The 22,196-nt window shown below is 38.9% G+C and overlaps 1 protein-coding gene across 11 annotated transcripts in view; it reads left to right on the forward strand.

The window, feature by feature from the left end:
* R3HDM1 (R3H domain containing 1) overlaps window positions 1–19,309 on the forward strand; it is a 154,656-nt gene extending 135,347 nt beyond the window's left edge. For 10 of the 11 annotated variants that reach the window (XM_043487613.1, XM_043487612.1, XM_043487620.1 and 7 more), the window contains 6 exons: window positions 11,147–11,250; window positions 13,263–13,435; window positions 14,930–15,074; window positions 16,479–16,561; window positions 16,928–17,012; window positions 17,959–19,309. In XM_043487613.1, the coding sequence (XP_043343548.1) occupies window positions 11,147–11,250; window positions 13,263–13,435; window positions 14,930–15,074; window positions 16,479–16,561; window positions 16,928–17,012; window positions 17,959–18,320 (952 nt within the window). In that variant the 3' untranslated portion in view covers window positions 18,321–19,309. Of the gene's footprint in view, window positions 1–11,146; window positions 11,251–13,262; window positions 13,436–14,929; window positions 15,075–16,478; window positions 16,562–16,927; window positions 17,089–17,958 lie in introns of all 11 variants that reach the window. The other variant, XM_043487619.1, reaches the window with a different exon arrangement.
* Window positions 19,310–22,196: the final 2,887 nt, after the last annotated feature.

Genomic DNA, 22,196 nt, shown 5'->3' on the forward strand with positions numbered 1-22,196 from the left:
CTGCTAGACTGATTAAATTTGGTTTAAATTCTCACGGAATTTACTCAGGTTGTCACAGGTGGTGAACCAGTTATTGGGACCAGTGAGATTCAGAGTGCTTGTTCTTTGTTAACTGCTTCATTCTTTTTATTATTAATGAATTAAATGTGATACTCAGACTACTGCAGTCCCCAAATGGATTATATGGATTACTTACAACATCTTCACAGCACATGTCTGCCAAGTAATATTCAGGAAGCTTGTTTGCCTATCATTGGCAGTAAGGCAGATAGGCATTTGCCTATCATTGGCAAATGGTTTAAAAAAGCAGAAAACCAAATGACTTCTTTCTTTTTGTTGTTTTCTGTGTGTTTTTTTGCATTTTTTTTCTTCAAATGACTTCTTAGAAACACATTTTCTTGCCATCTGTTCTTGGATTTTCACAGATATCATCTTTTGTAGCTGATAAAAGCGGTAGATATGTGGGGCTTGCTTTTCAGGTGAACTAATTATTACTTAAGAATACATTGGGTCCTTTCCTCCCATCAAAAAAAAAAAAAAACAATAATTTGAAATAACAATCATAATATTTGCAAAACCATAAAGAGAAGAGAGGACTCCTTGGAAATAAATAGCGTAGGGAAATCTTTAAAGACAGAAAGCAGCATGAAGGTTATCTGAGCAGGATGACCATTGTCTGAAAATGCTCTCACGTAAAATCTGAGACTTGGCTGACGGTTGCCTTGATGACTTGATGGCTGGAGATCACCTTGCTGGGCTGAATTCTACAGTCACGTGTGGTTGCATCATATCGGAAGAAAGTGAGGGATCGGCATGAAGAAACATCTGGAGGATCAATAGAGTCGATGCCCGGGAAGGTGCCAGGACACGCGCCGTGCTTACGTGAGCGATGCACCATCTGGGATTCCGGAATCTCATTCTCTAAATCTGCTTGCTGGAAGCGCGTCAATTACTTAATACAATCCATTTAAATCCCTTATTGGTCTAAAACATTCTACAGCTATTGAGTCCGATTCGGAAGACCCACAGCTAGAAAACAACAACAAAAAGAACACTACAGACTTTATGCTGCAAAAACCGAGACACCCCACAATCCCCTCCCCGTCACCCCACGGAATCACCTTACATTCTGCACTCCACTCTCCGCCTTCAGTCTTCCCAGAGGGCATCTCTCACTTTTCCCCAAAGAAGAAACAAAACCAGTCGCACCTTAAATACGGAGATTTTTTTCCTCAGGGGCTTTAAATAGTTTCCTATGCAACGTGTCTTGTAGCACAAATTCAATTGTACGAAAGTTGCAGTAAATTTTCTTTGGATATTTTAACCTTAAAAAAAAAAAAAGAGAGAAGAGAGGAATAATGACAGTAACATTTTTCAATTTTTTTTTTTTTTTTTTGCCCGCCGCGGACCCGAGAGCGTCACTCACGAGACCAGCTCCGTGGACAGACCTAGCGGGCCCGTTTTGGGCACATTTTTCAATTTTTGTACTTTTTATTTCATTTCCTTGCCTCATCGCCCTGGCTAGAACCTTTGTGTTATGTTCAGTACACATTGTGAGAGCTGACATGCTTGTCTTCATGACTGGAGAGCATTCAATCTTCCACCTTAAGCATGATGTTAGTTGGGGATTTTCTTTTTTTTTTTTTGGAGGGGGGATATATTAATATTTTAATACATATGTATAAAGATACAAAATTAAGGCTCTTCATTCTAACAAAAAGTTAGAAACATGGTGTATTTATACCATACATTCTCAACAGGGGCAATGTTGATAGCTTACTTTGAACAGTGTTGGATTCTTGATCTCCAAAGAAGAACATTTAGCTTCGGGACCAGGGACCAGGCTTGATCACTCAAGAGCTTTTGTATAGTAGAGTTTTATTAAAGTATGAAAAGGGGCAGAGAAAGCTTGTGACATAGACATCAGAAGGGGAACAGAGAGTGCCCCAGTTGTGGATTTTCTGTAGGTACCCTGTATCATATTGAGAAAAAAATAGATATTACATTAATTGATTTTCAGATATTAAATGACCCGGGCATTCCTGGGATAAGTCACATTCAGTCAGATTTTCGCATTTATAGTCAAAAGAGATACTGGTCTGTGGTCTTATGGTGCCCTTGTCTGGTTTTAGTTTTAGGGTAATATAGAATGAGTTGGGAAGTATTGTTTTCTGTTTTGAAAAAAAAGTTTATGAAGAATTACTGTTAACTTTTCTCTAAGTGTGATAGTGATGAAGCCTTGTATGCCAGGGTGTGTGTGTGTGTGTGTGTGTGTGTGAGTTGTTTTATGATTGCTACTTCAATCTCTTCATTTGTTATAGGTCCACTCTGATTATCTGTTTATATCTGATTATCAGTTTCTACTTGAGTTTGTTTTGGCAGTTTGTATGTTTCTAGGAACTTGATCTGTTTTCTTGGTATACAGTTTTTTATACTATTTCATTATCCTTTTTATTTCTGTAGTCTGTAGTAATCTCCCTTCTTTGTTTCTGATTCTAGTAATTTGAGTTTCCCTCCTTTTTTCTTGGTGAGTTAAATAAAAAGTTGTCATTATTGATCTCTTCAATGATCCAGCTGTTGGTTTCTATTGATTTTCTCTTTTCTGTTCTCTATTTTGTTTATTCCCATTGTAATCTTTCTTATTCACTTCCTTTGGCTTGCTTTAAGCTTGGTGATCTCTCCCCCAGGCCACCCCCAGTGTCATAACATGAAAATGAAGATTATTGATCTGAGATCTTTTTTTTTTTTTTTTTTTACTTATTTTTGGTTTTACTGGGTCTTCATTGCTGCGTGCAGGCTTTCTCTAGTTGTGGCAAGCAGAGAGTAGCCCCCACTCTCCATTTGTGGCGCATGAACTTCTCATTTTCTGTGCCTTCTCTTATTATGGAGCATGGACTCTGTGGTATGCAGGCTGCAGTAGTTGTGGCACACTCCTTGTTGGTTGCAGCACATGGACTCTAGAGCGCATGGGCTTACGTGGCTGTGGCTCACAGCCTTAGTTGTCCTATGGCATGTGGGATCTTCCCAGACCAGGGACTGAACCCATGTCCCCTGCATTGGTAGGTGCATTCTTTACTACTGCACCACTGATGAAGTCCTTTCTTCTTTTTTAATATTGGCATTTACAGATATAATTTTCCTTCTAAACTCTTGCTGTTATGTTTTCATTCATCCCAAAGTATTTTCTGGTTTCTCTTTTGATTTCTTTTTTTGGCCTTTTGGTAGCTTAGTATTGTAATGTTTAATTTCTACTTACATGTGTGTGTCCCAACTTTATCCTACTATTGATTTCTAATTTCATTTCTTTGTTGTTGGAGAATTTATTTTGTATTATTTCTATCCTTTTAAGATTATTGAAGTTCACTTTATCGCCCAGCATATGGTCTATCCTAGAGAATACTCTACATATACTTGAAAAGATTGTAAATTCTGTTATTGTTGGATACAGTGTTCTATAGATGTCTGTTTGGTCTAATTAGTTTGTAGTGTTGTCCAGGGTTTCTGTTCCTTATTGATCTTCTGTATTGTTGATCTGTTCCTTACTGAAAGTTTAGTATTGGGAATTCCCTGGCAGTCCAGTGGTTAGGACTCCACACTTTGACTGTCTTGCGCCTGGGTTCAATCCCTAGTTAGGGAACTAAGATCCAGGAAGCTGTTAAGAAAATGTTGTATTGAAGTCTCCAACTACTATCACTGAATTGTATATTTCTCCTTTCATTTTTCAGTGTATGTTTCCTGTATTGCTCCTTTAGTAGGAGCTGATGAGTTTATAACTGTTACATATTCCTGATCTTTTTTTCATTATGAAATGCTTTATCTTGTACAGTTTTTGTTTCAAAGTCTGATTTGTGTGATATTAATATAGACACACCAGTTTTCTTGGTTACTGTTTGTTTGATGTATTTTTTCAGTTTCAATTCAGTCGCTCAGTCGTGTCCAACTCTTTGCGACCCCACGAACCGCAGCACGCCAGGCCTCCCTGTCCATCACCAACTCACAGAGTTTACCCAAACTCATGTCCATTGAGTCGGTGATGCCATCTAACCATCTCATCCTCTGTCGTCCCCTTTTCCTCCTGCCTTCAATCTTTCCCAACATCAGGGATTTTTCAGATGAGTCAGCTCTTCACATCAGGTGGCCAAAGTATTGGAGTTTCAGCTTCAACATCAGTCCTTCCAATGAATACCCAGGACTGATTTCCTTTAGGATGGACTGGTTGGATCTCCTTGATGTATCTTTTACTGTCTTTTTATTTTCAGCCTTTTTGTCTCCTATAGACAGTATATATTAATAGTTGGATCATTTTTTATCCTTCTGACATCTGTCTTTTGATTGAATTATTTAATGCATTCACATTTAATGTTATTACTGATGTACTTTGCCTTATGTCTGCCATTTTGCTTTTGTTATTTATCTCCTTTGTCTAGAGGGGGTTTTTTTTTTTTTAAGTGTTTTTTCTAGCATTTATCATATGTGTCTTAACTTATCCAATCAGCTTCTGTTTTATGCTAGCTTAGTTCTAATGAAATAGAGAAAAGTTACTTCTACATAACTGCTCTTTTCCCCCCTTCTCCTGATACTTTTTTTTCCCTGATATTCTTGTTATGCATATTATATTAATGTTACAAACACAATACATTGTTATAATGATAATTACCTTACCATCAGTAGGCATTTTCTTAGCCCATACAGGTTTGTTCCTATCCACATCCTTTGTGCTATTATTGGCACATATGTTACATTTCTATATGTTATAGGTCTGACATTACATTATGTACATATTATTTTATACATTTGCTTCTTAAATCAGAAGAAAGGGAAAATGTTCATTTCTACTGTCTTTCCAATTACGTAAATACCTGTACTTGGTTGTGTTAGTCTGTTCAAGCTGCCACAACAAACGGTCATAGACTGGGTGGCATAAACAACAGAAATTTATTTTCTCATTGTTCTGGATACTGAAGGTCCAAAATCGAGATACCAGCAGGGTTGATACGTGCTGAAGGCTCTTCCCTTGGTTTGCAGATGGCCACTTTCTCATTGTGAGCTCATTTGTCCTTTCTGCAGTGTGTCCACGCAGAAAGACAGCAAGCTCCCTGATGTCTTTCCTTGTCAGAGCACTAATCCCATTGGACCAGGGCCCCACCCACATGACCCCATCTAACCCTAGCTACCTCTCCATGGCCCCATTTCCAAATAGCATTATATTAGGTTAGGGCTTCGACATGTGAATCTGGGAGGGATGCAAACATTAAGACCATAATACTGTACTCTCTCTGTTTATTCTAGTTAGTGCCTACTGTAAGGTATGTGTGCCAGCAACAAATTCTCAATTTTTACTTACAGAAGTAAGTTTTTAAGTTTTTACTTACTTTTAAGTTTTTACTTACAAAGTCTTTGTTTTGCCTTCATTTTGGAAAATAGCTTTACTGAATTTAAGAATCTTTGCAGACAGGTATTTTTCCTTGACCATTTTGAGTATGTTATCCCACTGCCTTCTGACTTCCGTTGTGTCTGCTTAGAAGTCAGCTGTAAATTTTACTGGGGTTACATTGTAAACAACTAATCATTTTTCTTATACTGCTTGTGTTTGACTTTCAGCATTTTTACTGTGGTATCTCTTTGGGTCTCTGCATTTATTCTGCTAAAAGTTTTTTCAGGTTCCTGGATGAATAGGTCTATCCCCCTCCCCCCCCCCCCCAATAAATTTGAGCTGTTTTCAGCCCTTATTTCTTGGAATATCTTTATTGCGCTCCTCTCTGATAATCCCCGTTATATGTGTGTGAGTTTGTTTAACAACGCCCCACATCTCTCTGGAGCTCTTTGCTCTGTGTCCCTTTTCCTCTCTGTTCTTTACCTTGTGTAATCTTTCAGTCTGTCTTCAAGTTCATTTATTCTTTCTTCTGCCAGTTAACATCTGCTGCTGAGCCTTTCTAGTGAATTTTATATTTTAGCAGTTTTTAAACTCCATAATTTCCATTTGGTACTTTTTAATATAATTTCTCTCTCTTTTATTAATGTTCTCTGTTTGTTAATGCAACCTTGTCACCATTCCATCTTTACTTCCTCAATCATGATTTTCTTTGTTTCTGTGAACATGTCTATAATGTTCTACACTATGGTCTTTCTGATAAATGTGAAAAATCTTTCTCTCAGGCAGCTTCTGTTCCCTGCTTGTGTCCAAAGTAGGGGTTACACTTTCCAGTTTACTTGCATACCTTGTAATTTTTTTAATTGGATATCTTAAATAATGTAGCCTGTCTGGTTATTGTCGTTCACTTGTTAATTTGTTCACTGACTGACTGGATTACTTAGTGAAGTCTATTTAAGCTTCCCACCACACCAAATGTTCAGCCTCTGATGTTGTTCCTCAAGCAGGGAAAACTGCTTTGGGTATTCTCACAGTCATCCTAGAATCACAGTTTTCTTTTTTCCTTGACAGCATCCACTAGCTGCCAACTGATTACTCTGTTGCTTCCAATAATGCTCTGACTCACAGATTGCTCTACAAAGTAATTCAGTCAAAATCGTGCTCCTTTGAAGGAAAAGTTTTTGTAGTCAGTATTTGGTTTTTATTCTGCCCTAAGAAAGGATCATTCCTGCTGTATTTTTACCTGTTTCCCTCCTGCGAACTAGCAGGCCTACAATTTAGCCTGAATGTTATATCTCCTCCCAGTTGTCTTTATCACACCCACTCCTGTTCTTTTTTCTTTTTTTTTTTCCACTCCTGTTCTTGAAGGGAACAACTGCCCACTCCAGTATTCTCGTCTGGAGAATTCCATGGACAGAGGAGCCTGGCAGGCAACGGCCTGGGATTGCAAAGAGTCAGACAAGACTAAGTGACTTTGACTTTTCACTGTTCTTGAAAGCACCTGTAGGTGTGAACGTCTTTCCTCTGTGTTACAATTGAAGACCATTCTTTTGAGAAAACATTAGATGCTATCTGTTTTATGACCTGTTTTCTGCCCAGAAATCTCTGAGCCGGGGCTCAGAAGCTGGGGGTGTGGACAGTGATTAGCTTTTCTTGAAATAACATCCTACCCTATAAGCTGAGAACTTTTGGTGGAGGGTGAGGAGACCACAGCCTGGGATCACTGGCATGAAATCACCACTTCTTGAGATGGGGCAAAGGTGATCTGACCAGAACCCCGGTATTCTCAGTACACCACACCCACAGTAGACCCTCTGTCCTACACATGGATGTTGAAGGAAAAGGAGTTCCCATCTCTCACCTTCATTCACTCAGGATTTAGCTTCAGCAGCAGGTACCTGGGAGCAGGATGAGAAAGCTGACATACCACTCCCAGGAAGAAACCCTTCCTCTGGGTGTTGTGGGGAGAGGGAGCTCTGTGTTCTTTGCTGCAGTGGTCTTGAGTAGGCTGTATTTCACTGAGAGAGGCAGGAGGGAGCGATATTGTTTCAAATACCAGACTCATCTTTCTTAGCAGCTTTTCATAGATGTTCTTGAATAAATGTTTCTATTTTGCTTTTCATCCTTAGGATCATTTCTATCACCTTTAATAGCTTTCACCAGTCTCAGTGGGGAGATAAGATGAGTAAACTCAGCTGTTGTGCTAGAAGTCATTCTCTAATAGGTGAAATTTGGTTCAAAAAATAAGAAATTATATTATTTGGCCTTCTATCTTTTGAAATTATTTTAAAAGATTTTATGAAGCTGTTTGAGAAATGGGATGCCTCTTCTACAGCTATATCACACAGCAGGTGTACAAGCATCATCCTGAGTGCCAGTGGCAATGTTATGGTCTCACTGTAGGAGCAGACTTAATAAGTAGTTAAGGTATTGTCAAAAAGAGCACCAGCTCTTTTTGGACCAGCTGTACTAAAACTAAAATTACTGTTTGGTGAATGTTTTCTACCACTGCAGTGAGCCAGTAAAGTGATATATCCATAGATCCACTAACACAGGTGCTTGATAAGAACCAGTTTATACTAGTGGCTTAGTTAGAATATGGTCCATTTCAAACTCAGTCATTCACCCAGAAGCACCATAGATACCTTTGTGTTTGATTGTGTTTGATAATAGCTGCCTGTAAATTTCTCAAACCAAAGGCATCTTTTATGTAAAGTGTGCAGTGCAGACCCTCTGGTCTCATTCAAGTACTTGAAAAATACAAGTTTGTTTTTAAGGAAAACATTAGCCCTTACTGCAAGTACTTCTGCATCCCATCTATTTTTAAAGGGAAGTAATCCTCTCTTTGGACAAGATCTCCCTTTTATCCTCTCAGTTGCCTAGTAAAACATGAACTGTGTTTCATATCTTCTGTCAAATGACTACATTCCTCTGTAATTAACTACTTGCTTTAAATTCATCATAGAATACAATTATGATATGTCTGTAATCCATCACCTGCCAGAGGCTTACATACTTGCTTCCTTTATCATCCTGGCAGAGTCTTACAATTCTCTGGATTTAACAATTTGTCTTAACTGCCAGGATACAAAGTAGATTCAGTTCTCAGTGAAAGCAGCAATCTTATCCTAGATGTCCCTACATATTTTTTGTTTTGTTTTGTCTCTGAAATATATTTTCTCTGTTTTTTAGTCTACATAGTTTTGTTTTGTTTTCCCACTATTTCAGATTGAAAACAGGTAAACTATAAATTAAATACATCTAGGAATAGAAGCATTTAACCAGAAAACCTAAAAAAATTGACCATTTGCATTTAAGGGAAAACTCCAGATATTGGACAACAGAAGTTTTACTTGACATTCATTTTCATTAATTGAGCATATTAGTTTGGTCAAATTCAAATTGATTGAGGGCTTATTTATATTGTCCTAAATAGGTACCCTCATCATAAAAAATAAATAAAGTGAAAATCACTTTGAATTGCAAAAGGCTTATATCGCAGAAAGCTAATATTTTCTTCTAGAGAGAACAAACCTGACTGAGGTCTGTCCTTCAGATGAATTGGAGGTGTTTTATATTTCAGAAGATCACAGGCCATACTGTGACTTCTGAAGAAGATTCAGATTATTAATTGATACTAAATCCCTGATACAACATGTAAAAGTAGAACCTTGCAAGCAGTTTTCACAGGGTATTTTTAGTGATTATAAAATGCATGCATGTGTTTTTGGAAAATGCAAAAGCAAGTATAAATTATCAGGAATCAGCAAATATATCTACAACCCTAAGGTGACTTCTGTTTTCATGGTCATACCACATTCTCTTTATCTTTCTTCTCATTGTATGTAGTTTTAGGGCTTCCCTGATAGCTCATTTGGTAAAGAATTCGCCTGCAATGTGGGAGGCCCCAGTTCAATTCCTGGGTGGAGAAGATCCGCTGGAGAAGGGTTAGGCTACCCACTGCAGTATTGTTGGGCTTCCCTTGTGGCTTAGCTGTTAAAGAATCTGCCTGCAGTGCGGGAGACCTGGGCACGATCCCTGGGTATGGAAGATCCCCTAGAGAAGGGAAAGGCTATCCACTCCCGTATTCTGGCCTGGAGAATTCCCTGGACTATATAGTCCATGGGGTCGCAAGGAGTCAGACATGACTGAGCGACTCTCACTTTCATGTAGTTTTAACATAGTTAAGATCCTATTGGATTTTTATCCCAATGAAGAAAGAAGAACCTAAAAATCCTTCTATCCTGTGGTGTAGCTTTCTATTCTACCCAGTCGCAGTACATTTTACAAACTATGCCTGAGCTGTATTATTTCTGCAGATGGCTAATACTCATAACACATTCTGATCATAATTAGTATCAGTTTAGAAAGTACTACTTTTCCATTCTGTCATATGGCCGAAAATCACTTTTTATCAATTCATCCCTATACATTCCTTTCTTGTTCCCTTTTATTGAACTACACTGAGTTACTGCCACAGAAAACAGTAAAACTTTACAAATTATTAATTGGAGACTTGTCAGCCTGAGTTAGAGAATCATTTATAAACTTTTCATTACAGACATTTTTAAATACACAGTAATGTAAACAGAAGTGCACTGCAGCCCCGTGTAGCATCACTTAGTTTCTACATTTATCGATTAACAACTAATCTGTTTTCATTTAAACTTCTACTTCATCCTCCTCTCACGTTATTTTCAAAAAACCAAAGTATTGTATTATTTCATTTATGAGTATTTCATTATAGGTATCTCTAAAAGGTTTTTTTTAACCTACCTAGCTTAGGAGTACTATTTCACATTCTAAAAAATTTAACAATTAATTTCCTAATTATATCAAATACCCAATTGGTCTTTGTATTATCAACTACCCCACAAGTACGGCTTACGTTTTCACACATTTGTTTTGTAGAATGTCCCAGAGCCTGAATTTGACTGATTGTGTCATCATGGTGTTAGCATGTCTCCCTGTATTCTTTCTAATTCAATCATTGGCTCGAATGTGTATTTTTTGATGCAGTTATGTGAGATGTAAATGCAAAATGTGGTTAAAGCTATATTAAGAAATAAAATACTATGTAAAGAAAGTTGACTTAAATGATGAAAAAAGGATGGTAACAGGGTTTTATAGTAAATGAAGATTTCTAATTACTTCAGAATTCTCAGAATTCACAGTATTGCTCTATGATTTTCACTCTTTTCCTGAAAAATTGCTAAACAGGGAAAACCTTAAAGACATATTTTACAATAACAGCCTTTTATTTTTGTCAGTATTTATATTAGAATGTCAGAATCATGTTCTAGTGTTTATTTTATTCCTTATATATTACATTTTTTAAGGAATAAAACCTTTTTTCTGTCTCATCATTGTCCAACTGCATATTTTCTTTTCTAAAATATAGCTTAATGAGATTCAAATAAAGTACTTTTTTATTTTGTAAAATTAGTGAGTTTTTTCTTCTTTTTAAAATGATTATTTGAACAGTACAAAAACCCTATTTAGAATAACTTTTAAAAGAATAAGAGCAATGAAATCAGCAGGTTTTTTTTTTTTATATCTGTGTTATTGTCAAAAACAAAGTGATTTTTATTCAGAAAGTAATTACATATAACTCACAATTTAAAAAAGAGTTAATTTGGCTTGTAGTAAGCTTACTACTTGAAAAATAATTTTATTTAAATAAATTTACAGGACTGTTCATTCAAAGAATCTTTACAGTCATCTCCATCTCATTGTGCTGTGTTTTTATATTTGTTTGATTTTTTTCCCCCATAGCTCATCAGTAGGTTACTTGCAACATCCAGGATCAGAACAAGTACAGTTTCCTCGAACTACTTCACCGTGCAATTCCCAGCAGCTCCAAGGCCACCAGTGTGCAGGTATGAATAGATAATTGGGGCCGGGGGTTGGGTGGCGGGGATGGTTTGTCCAATTGAGAAATAAGTCCCTTGGACATTTCTAGGAAAAAAGGTTTTCAACCTGTTAGGTGCTGAGATATGCCCAGGGTGCTCAGGGCGCATGAGCAGTCAGATTTCACAGGTTCAGTCCACTTCTTCCTTCCCCGCTACCAGCAGCCCTGCCCTCTGTCTCCCCTCAGGCTCTCCTTCCTGCCTGCCTCGTCATTACTGATATCCTCTAGGACACTTTCTTTCATTACTCTTTGGGTTCTTCCTCGGAAATTCAACCACTTCCCAAGCTTCAACCTTGGCTTTCGCCACTGTCTCCCAAATTTGCTTCTGCCATGACAAGACCACATAGCCAACTGCCTGTTGGACATTTCCTAACCAGGAATATGTCAAAGGCACTTTAGATTTAGTATTTCTCCCTTTTCATCCCTTTCTTCACCTTCCATATTGGGATCAATACAGATTTCAAAATCCTAACTCTCTTCTGTTCTCCTCTTTCACACTTAGGTTGTCACCATTTCCTCAAATCTGGTCCGTTCTCTCCTTCCTCACTGCTTCTGCTTTTGCTTTTTTTATGTTATCTGCATACCCAGCCTTCCTCCTCCCCAACACATACACACATACATACACAGTTAAAGAATTATCGTCCTGAAACAGATGTCTCTTCATGTCATTCCTCTGAATTAAAAATTTGCATAGATTCTCCATCTCCACTCCCCGGCAATTAAGCCTCCTATTTATATCAGAATTCTATTTCTAGAATGTACTATGCTTTTTCGTGCCAAAGATACTTTTGTACCTATTCTTCCCTCCTCCTGGTGTTGCCAGCCCACCATCCAGTTGCCAAAATCCTGCGTATCTTTAAAATTTGACTCAGAAATCATGTTTTCTGCAACGTCTTACTCAGTCCTTAAAACTGAGTTTGTCGCTTTGTTTTCTCTGCTTCCTTAGTTTCTTAAACAATCCTTTATCGTAAGACCATATTTTATTGTAATGATCTGTTGACATATGTAATCTCTCGAGGAAACAGAAAAACAATAGATGATTATCAAATATATGGCTAATAATGGCTGCACCAATATGGGCTGCTGTGGCCAAGGAGAACCTTGAGATACTCCTAAGCAGTCAGCCCTTCTGTGGTGTACCTACCCAGGTCAGGTTGGTGCTATTCCTGGGGAACTGGAAATTACCAGTACGATTCCTGCAGTGTAAACAGTGGTCCTGGAGGCAGGCCCCAGGGCACCTTACCTTACTGAAGTGGTGAGTGGCAGCTACATTCCTAGTACTAGGAGGGCTACAGCACTGATGCCACAGCAGGAGTGAATCAGACAGGACACTGTAGTCCACTGGTACCCAACCGCTGTCAGTGGCTGACAGCTGTGAACAGCTATCACGTGATTATTTCAGCTCTTTTAAAGTCAGCCAAAGTGGTCTTCCTAGCCGTTTTCAAATGAGAAAATACAATGAAAGAGGGTAAGTAATTTTCTCTGAGTCAGAGGACATTTCAGAGCACTGAAATTATGCTTTCTCAATCCCATATGCCAAACTTTTCCCTACCACATGAAGCTGATTCACTCAAAAGATGACTTTTTACCATATATCCAAATTTCTGTAGGGTACTCCATTTTCCCAGTTTTCCTTTATGTATTTAGAATAATGCTTATTTGAAAATAAATTTATTTTAAAAATTAAGCACTTTTATAGGTCATATCACAGTTGTGCTACTCTCTACTAGGTCTTTTAGATAATTGGATGTTCCTGACCAATTATGTTTAGGATAAGTAAGATGTTTAGGTCTACAGAGTCAATTTCAATATTTTTTTAAACACACATTTGTATGAAGCATCAGAGCTTAAATCTGGCTTACATAAATAACAATAAAATTTTGGTCAGAGATATAAAAGTATTGTCATTATCTTGGTGTTTAAAGAAACTAGCTATTTGCTAAAGTATGCTAATTGCTGGGCCCTAATTCTGATTTTCAGCTGTGCCACCTCCACCACCTGGGGGCGGAATGGTGATGATGCAGCTCAGCTTACCAAACAATCCACAGTCTCGTGCCCATTCACCCCCACAGTGGAAGCAAAACAAATATTACTGTGATCACCAGAGAGGACAGAAGTGTGTGGAATTTAGTAGTGTAGACAATGTTGTTCAGGTAAGATGCTTCTTTTGTCTATTATATTTTTAAAACTTTTCAACACTTAGTCACATAAAACTGACCAACCTATGACTTGATGCTGAATTTGAAATCTTCTCAAACAGATTAGTAAAGAAGTTTGGACATTCTCTATAGCCAGATAATTTAAATACTGTTTCCCAATGTTTGCTTAGTTAAACATTTTTAAATTTAGAAATTAAGAAGATAAACTAGATCTGAATTTTATTAAAGAAAATGAATTAAGTTGCTATCTTGCCTTTCCTATATGAACTGTATTTTAGTGTAACCAGAAGGTTGATGAGGGAAGGCTCTTCATCAAGAAGAAATGCAATCAATAAATTTAAAAACAATGATAGAAGCTCCAGTGGCGCAATCAGTTAGCGCGCGGTACTTATAAAAACAATGATAGAATTTTAAAAGCACTATTTTGGAATCCTATTAAAGTAATGAACAAGGAAACATCAAAAACATCAGGAAAAGATTTATGGGAAGCTTTCAAATAGGTAGATTAGGCAAACAACACTTGAAGCAACTGATCATTTGTAGAATCAAAGTGGGCCCAGGTTCTCTCTCTGGTCAAGAAACTAAGGAATCCACAAGCCGTGCCTGGGCGGCCAAAGAAAATAGTACCTGAATCTAATCAAGCCTCTCTAAGTCTAGCTATTAATTTACAGAAAATACAGGAAGAAAATAAAAAACAGTTTATAGGTACCACAGATATTTTATTGGACAAATTGCCTATTTCTTTAACAAACAAATGGCATTTTGAATTGAAGGATGAGTCTATTATAAATTTAAAAAGACTCAAGAGTTCTAACAATCAGATGCAATGTATGGGGATCTTCCTTGAATATTAGTCAAAAGACATTTTGGGGCAAAAAGTGAATAAATATATTCAAAGTGCTAAACTTAAAAAGAAAGAAACTGTCAACCAAGAATTTTATAACTAGTAAAACTGTTCTTTAGAAGTGAGGGGAAAATTAAAAATTTCTAGATAAACAAAATTTGAGACCTGCCCTACCAGAAATTCTCAAAGGAGCCACTGCAGAGGGAAATGAAAGTATAATACTAAACAGTAATATGAAGCCATACTAGGGAGAAAAACTCTCAGTTAAGTACATGGGCAATTTTAAAAGCTAGTAAAATTGTACCAGTATGGTGTATAGTGTATATTTTCTAATGGAAAAGTATCTACAATACTATTTTAAAAGTACAAAAGTATAATTCAAAAATAGGAAGTATAGTCTGTTTCCATTTTTGTAAAGCAGATATATGGATACGTATGCATAGAAACAGTGTTACTAGTGTTTATCCTTGGGAATTGGAAATTATAAATTTCTGTACTGTTTTAACTTCTTAAATAACAAGTACCTATTATAATGATGTAATGTGTACATATTTGTAGTCAGAAAGAATAAAAATTTCTGTCCAAAAGGAACTCTTGGAAAACCCTGACTAAAATGCTGGCCTGTTTTCTTGATATAATTGCAGCACAGTCCTCAACTCAGTAGTCCCATTATTTCACCAGCTCAGTCACCAGCACCAGCGCAGCTGTCTACCCTGAAAACTGTCCGTCCCTCTGGACCACCACTTTCCATCATACCCCAGTTTTCTAGAGCTTTTGTCTCTGGGCAAGGTAAGTGCAGAAAGCTAGTCACAGCCTCAGAATTTTAAGATATCCATTCACTCCCCATCAATTTGTAATTTACCTGGTATTGCTACCTTTCCTTTTCCAAAGGACTGCATTTTCACCTTCCTTGGGCATTTTCATTTATTACCGTTTTCTCTCCTGATCTTAATGTTTCATCATAATTAATAATTAATTAGTGGTACTTCCCTGGCAGTACGCTGGTTAAGACTCTACACTTCCACTGCAGGCATCCCAGGTTTGATCCCTGGTTGGGGAACTAAGATCCCAAATGCCACAACTAAGCCCTGGCATAGCCAAGTAAATACATAAGTAAATATTTTAAAAATAATAATAATGTCTTAAAGAATCATTAAAAAGGAGAGTAGTATCTGTATTTTTGGTAATTATATGGTAGTTTCAAAAAGGAAGACAAACAGGTGTCCAGTAAGCCGTTGAAAATGTGCTCAACATCATTCATTGAGGAAAGGAGTATTAAAATCTCAATAAAATACCACTTCACTCTGTCTTCGTGCTTAAAATTGTGTCCGGTCTCAGCGCTAAACCTTCCTGTTGACCTGTCCTTCAGCTAGTGTTTAGGAAGGAGCAAGTATGTCGTGGGTGTGTTCTACCAGGGAGCTGCCCAAGCACCCTGACAGTGTTCATCAGAAAAGAGCTGCACACAGTGGCAAGAGGCTCACGCCTCGCTTGTCTCTGTTAGGAAACTACCAGGAGAAGCACTGTATGATTTCCCGAAGATGCTCTCTTAGCACCCACCCATAACCCTCCTCCAGACACTGAGTGTGCTACATTTGGGGACTTACAGTTAAAATGAGAATACAACAAATGAAAACATTACTCTACAGACAAAACTTTTGCAGTCAGCATGTGTGAAGTGCTTCCCATGGGATGACTCTGGTCACTAAGGTGTGAAAGAAAATATATTTATAGTAATTAATAATGATTTGGGGGAGATAGCTTCATGTTTTTCCAAGGTTCTTTTGTCCCCTGAATGTATGTTCTGTTCACTTTTAACCATCAGAGAAAATGTGGATTTTAGTATCTCAGATGGGCGGAATGAATTCTTACAGTTCCTTTGGAGGATTTCACTTAGAATGTTAAGGTTTACAGAGAAGTTTCTCTCCATGCTAACTTTTCTACAAGCTCCTCCCACTTAACCTCCTTTATAACTGTTGTTATTAGTCCCTAATGCTTGCAGGAGTTTATCCCAGCTCTTTGAAGGATATGTGGAGGCTTTTAATTTTTTAAAAAAATATGTTAGTACCTCCACTTTTTTATTCTATTTGGTAGAATATGTTCCCTCTCTCATCCTGAGACAGCTGAGAAAACTCTGTGAAGTACTCTGTACCCGAGTAAAGGAAAATGTGAAAATGGTTTTTTATTAACTTTCAGGAGATGCCAGATACCCGTTACTTGGCCAGACCCTGCAGTACAACCCTCCTGCTGTTCTGCATGGACACATTCCAGCCCAACAGGTGTGAGAGCTGCTCTCTGACTTCCTGGGCCTTGTTGGCTGCTGAGAGCGGGGCGCCCTGGCCCTACCGAGAGCAGAGGGAGGGAGAAGGTGGTGGGGGCATCACTTCCCAGCACAGTCCAGATATGAGGGGTTGGGGGCGGGCGGCAGGAGGCATTGGGTGCCATCACTTACAAAAGACTGTCAGCAAGTGATGGGCCAAAGTTCTGCTGCCACTGAGGCAGAATTCAGAAGGCCTGGAGGTGGGTTTTTTTTTCTTCTAAGGTACAAACCCCAGACTGAGTGCGGTTAGTTGTTAAGTGGTCAGACACTGCAATTACATTTTGCAGCATCATCAACCTTATTTTTCATGTTTGTGGATTTTCAGGGTCAATCTGGCAGTAGGCATGGCAACCGAGGAAGGAAGCAAGCCAAAAAAGCTGCCTCCACCGACCTGGGTGCAGGAGAAGCAGGTGTGTCCCCAGGAGGCATCCGGATGTGCTTCTATAGACTGTTGGCCTGAGAGTCTTAAACTGCCACACCACAGAAGTGGGTTTTCCTTGTCTAGAATCCTACACAAAGTCTTAGACAGTTATGCTGTCTATAATGCAGGCTTCTTGAATGTTCTTTTAATTCTGTCTCATTTCGGGTCTGGGAGTACTGAAGCAAAGGTAGGTTTAGGAGGAGTGCAGGGACCAAAGGGATTCGAAAGAGATGTGAGAGAGGAACAGGTAGGATGAAATGCATTGCCTCTGTATTCTTTGAGAAAGGATGTATTCTTTACACCCTTCAGGCAGTACAATCTGAAGAACAAATACATTGCCTTTCTATGGCAGAGGACTTTCAAGTCTGTACCTTAACTTTCTATTCAATAGCCTTGGGTTTGTTAGGGCAAGTGCTATTTTAAAGATAACATACAGAATACTTCCCTTGTGGTCCAGTGGTTAAGGCTGCACTTCCAATGCAGGGGGCATGGGTTCCGTCCCCCGTCAGGGAACTAAGACCCCACATGCCAAAAAATAAATAAATGATAAAAAAATTAAAAAATAATAAAAAAAAAAGATCCCACATGCCTCATGATACAGCCAAAAAATAAAAATTGAAGAGAACGTATAATTTGACAATGGGAATTTGAAGTTCAGGAAGCTGTACCCAGGAGCACACACCTAGTTTGAAGAAGCCACTGCACAGGCTGCATTTTGTACGTGAGGCTGTGAGTGTGGCCGGTGGCATGGGTCTCTCTGCCCCCCTTGCTTGGGGGTAAGTAAGAAATATTTAGAAGATGGCCATACCAAGCATAACTTTGTGGATTTGAATGGTTTCAGAAAATTGTGTTCATTTCCTGTGTCATTTGAGTCTGCAGTACATTCTGTCCACCTCTTGGTAACAGGGATTAATTCTCTGCCTTTTCCATTCCAGTTGTTGGGAAGGTCTTGGAAATTACTGAACTACCAGATGGAATAACTCGCATGGAAGCCGAGAAGCTCTTTGGGGAACTCTTTAAAATTGGCGCCAAGATCCGGTGGCTCCGGGACCCTCAGTCCCAGCCCCAAATGCGTCGTCACCCTCTCTGTTGTGGCAGTGGTGACAGCACTGTCAACCCCGAACGCTCGAAACCCAGTGACTTGGCCTCCACGTACACCGTCCTAGCCACATTCCCCTCCATCTCTGCTGCGCAGAATGCATTGAAGAAACAAATTAACTCGGTTAACAAGTTTAAGCTGAGAACAAGCAAGAAGCACTATGACTTTCACATTTTGGAAAGGGCAAGTTCTCAGTAACAGCCACCTCAGACCCTTGGCCTTTGTGGTCCCCCCATCGTCACCCATCCTTAACTGGCTTGGTATCGGGAGCTTCTGTTAACACGATAGAGACTCCTAAGATGTGTGGTCATGGCGTTACAACTTCTGAAGACAGGCCGGTGATCCAGCAAAGAGGGGGAAAAATACACGTTTCACCCCACATGACTGTAGGAATCCACATCAGAATGATACAGAGTTAGCAGCTTTTTCTGAGGAAATGCTGTTCAAATGCCTCCTAACTTTTATAGTTATTTTGTTTTATATTTCTGAATTCTTGTATCAGATCCAAAGCTCTATTGTACAGCAAATTATTCTTCAAAATGAGTACCACCAGTTGCAACCTGTATTTCTTTTTTGCAGCCAGCACAGTGTGACCCGACATAGAATTTGGGGGAATAAGAATGCAGGAGTGGAGTAGCCAAGTTAAACCACATACTATCTTTTGGGGGGCCCAGTAGGTGACTAAGGAGAGCTCACAAACAGGATTACTCTTCCCCTGTATCTCTAAACACAAACAATTTCCAGAAAATAAAGAATTCCCTCATAGGGTCCTTTCCTTATTCACTTAGGTCATATGAACACTGTCAAGTAAATTATGTTCTTAACACCTCTTAATCAAACCACTTAGATTCAAAGGGGAATAGGAATCATTCTAGGCAGGAAAATACTTCCACTTTTTTTTTTTTTTAAAGTGTCCCTCTGATAACTAAATGCCACTTATTTGCATTCCCTTCCTTGTGGATTTTTTTTTTTTTTTTTTTTTTTGTCACCTGAGGAAATGCATTTGATGAGTGCTGGAAACTTCTTAAGTGGTTTAAAATGTGTTTTCATTGTTTGCAGCGGATCACTGGACATCAAAGATTCATTGCACTTATGAACAAGGAACCTTTTTTTCAATTTGCAAGGCTGTACAATGTGTGCTGATGCAAGCCTTTTTCAGTTCAAAAGAATAAATGTTTACAAATATATTCCCACTTTGTCTTTTGTAAATTAAAATCACCTTTTTAAATGAGTCAGTACGGAAGACTTAACCTATCTTGAAGACTTCAATTTCAGACTCAGGGAAGATGAGAGACATTAAATCCCCTCACTTTACAAATACTCTAAAGCACCAGTCTCTCTATGGGAGTGTTTCTTGTGGGTATAACTCATGTCATTTTGTCTTCAGTCAGTTGTAGACAACTGTGAGTATGAATGAATGTGTAGTGAGACAGCTGAAAATATAACATTGTGACCATTTAGGTAAAGAATTTGTGGGTTTAGGTGATGTTTTGAGCACCCAGTTGTCCAGTTTAGCTCAAGTTCTTTATGGAAAGCTTTCCCCACTTGTCAGCCCAGCAGAATCTAACTGGTAGGAGACCCAAAATGGGGGCGAGGGGAAGGGGATTCTGCCATCTGCAGCTTGCCTGAAGCCTGACTGGCTTCCAGCCCAGACTAGGAGTTTATTTTTTGCAGCTCAAGAGCAATAGGTGTTACCAGGCTCTGGCGCAGATGTTCTCTCCCTCTAGAGCATCTGCAAAGCCCTACTTTGTCCCAGGGGATCCCAAACCCACCGCGTCCCCCTGCACACACACAAGCTGGTGTGTTGCGATTATGGATATTGTGCTCCTGAAAGCAGAAGTGGGAGCTGCCTCTAAACCAAGTCAGATTAAGGAGCCAGACACAGAGAAAGAAGTAGGAAGGAGCACTGTGAAAATCACTCACTTCCAAGGACTGTTGAATTTTTTAATTTTTGATTGTAGAGAGGGCCAACATTGCAGTAGGAATTTTTTAATTATGGGGGTGGAGACAAAACTACAATCCTATGATTTATTTCAGTTCTCTGAATATTCTAAGTTTTGCTGTAGAAATCCTGATAAAGTGAGGGGTTATTTTAATTGCGATATAATTGACCTGTATTCATTTCAGACATATGACATAACAGTCTGATACTGAAAGATGTTGATCGCAATAAGTCTAGTTAACATTCATCACATAGTTATTTTTTTTCTTGTGACAAGAACTTCTAAGATCTGTTTAGCAACTTTTAAATATACAAAACAGTATTAATGACTGAGGTCACCATGCTGTACATTAAACCTAAAGTTCTGCTCTAGACACTTGGTTTACCCTGTAGGAGTTGAAGACTGCCCAGAGGAAGGCAGAGCTGAAGCTATTGTAAAGTCAGCCCTGAGTCTTCACCACCAACATCTCCCCACCCCTGTCCCCAGACAAGCACAGGTCCCCGAAACCAAGGAGCCTGCCATTAAAAAACAACTGTAATGATTAGCTTTAAAACTGGCCTTGAAACTTTAATGTGAACATATTTTAAGTGACCTGTTGATGAGAGTCAACTAAATGAACACCGTTTCTAATATAAGGGCAAACAGCACATAATTTTTCATAATCGTTCTCAATTGTGTCCAAAGATACTGAATTCACATGCTTAATACTTGCTTTAGAATTTTTGAAATATACTTAGATATATAAAATCCTGCATGTGCTTTTAAAAATACAAATATCCAAATTTCCACCCCCCAGATACGCATTACAAAAATACACATGCATTCCCTCAACTATATTCTCCTGTTCTTTTTGATCTAGAATCTAATTTCATCTGCAGAAAAATGTTGGGAGGAGGAAGCACTCAAAGGAGGCGTTTAAAGATGTGATTTGGTCCAAACTTTAAACCTTCCTAGGGACAGCTTCCGTGCACCACAGTCCTGGCTGTGGGTTTTCCCAGAGCACTGACCGTATTTAGGGGCAGACAGTACTTTTACCAATAAGATGAGTTATTTGTATCTGTATCAATATTAGCAGCTCCAGCAGCCCCTTTGGGAATGATGGAGGGCATCTGATAACTTTGTGGGCACTTCTGCTACCTTATGTATTAGGAAGCTGAGAGTAAAGGCTTACAGGTTTTTAAGCCCTTGGTCCACAAAGAATGTGAATAGGTGTGCTTGTGAATCTGGAGTACAAAGTGTGTTTGCCAACAGTAATTTAAAAGAATTAGCTTGTCACCTGAGCTAACAAAGTAGGTATCTGAACCCTCCCCCACACTAAGAAATTGGGTTTTTTGATCCCACCAGGGAGGGACCTATGGCCTATAAATAGTGAGGAAACCTACAGGTCTCAGTAGAGCCCACAGTGCCAAAATAGCTTGGGAAGAGGCAACCCAGCGCATCCTCAGCTACCGCGGGAAGCCAGAAGAGTTACATGCTCCATGTGTCAACAACTGAAAAAATGAGAGTGTTAAGACCAGCAGAGGGCAGCCAAGTTCCTGTGTGAAGGTGGCCAGGTCCCTCCCCACTGACCCAGTCTCCTGCCTTCACAGCATGTAATGAGGCCTGGTACGTATTGTTGGACACAAGTGAGTGATTAAACAACGGTGTATTGTGTGTTGTCTTCAGAGATGGAGAGCACTAATTCCCGCCGCCTCTGGTGACCAGTGTGCACGCATGATGGTGGCAGGATTCAAAACTGGTCGCGTGTTGCTTGGAAATCTTCAAGCCTGTATGAGCTGATGCTAAAAAAGAACCAGAGACTTGCATCCATTCAGCTGGTAGCCCTCACCAGCCCAAGAAACAGATAGATACAGGCGCTATTTATTACCCCATGACCACATGTGCTCAGGTTGTGTTTTGCGTATTTGTTCGTCACTTTTCCCCTTTTCGTGTCTCCACTCTGGATTTTATTTCACCAACATGAGAATATTGGAGGAGTGTAAGGAAGAGACTGTAGGAACTTCTAATCAGAAAACTGAAGATGTTGGTTCTTTGCAGGGGGAGAGAGAATCATTGAAATAGACAAATCATTAGCTACCTTAACCCCTACCAAAAAAAAGAAAAACAGCACATTTTCAGTTCTTTCTTGCTG

Source organism: Cervus canadensis, chromosome 15, assembly GCF_019320065.1.
Source record: "Cervus canadensis isolate Bull #8, Minnesota chromosome 15, ASM1932006v1, whole genome shotgun sequence".
Taxonomy (NCBI): Eukaryota; Metazoa; Chordata; class Mammalia; order Artiodactyla; family Cervidae; genus Cervus; species Cervus canadensis.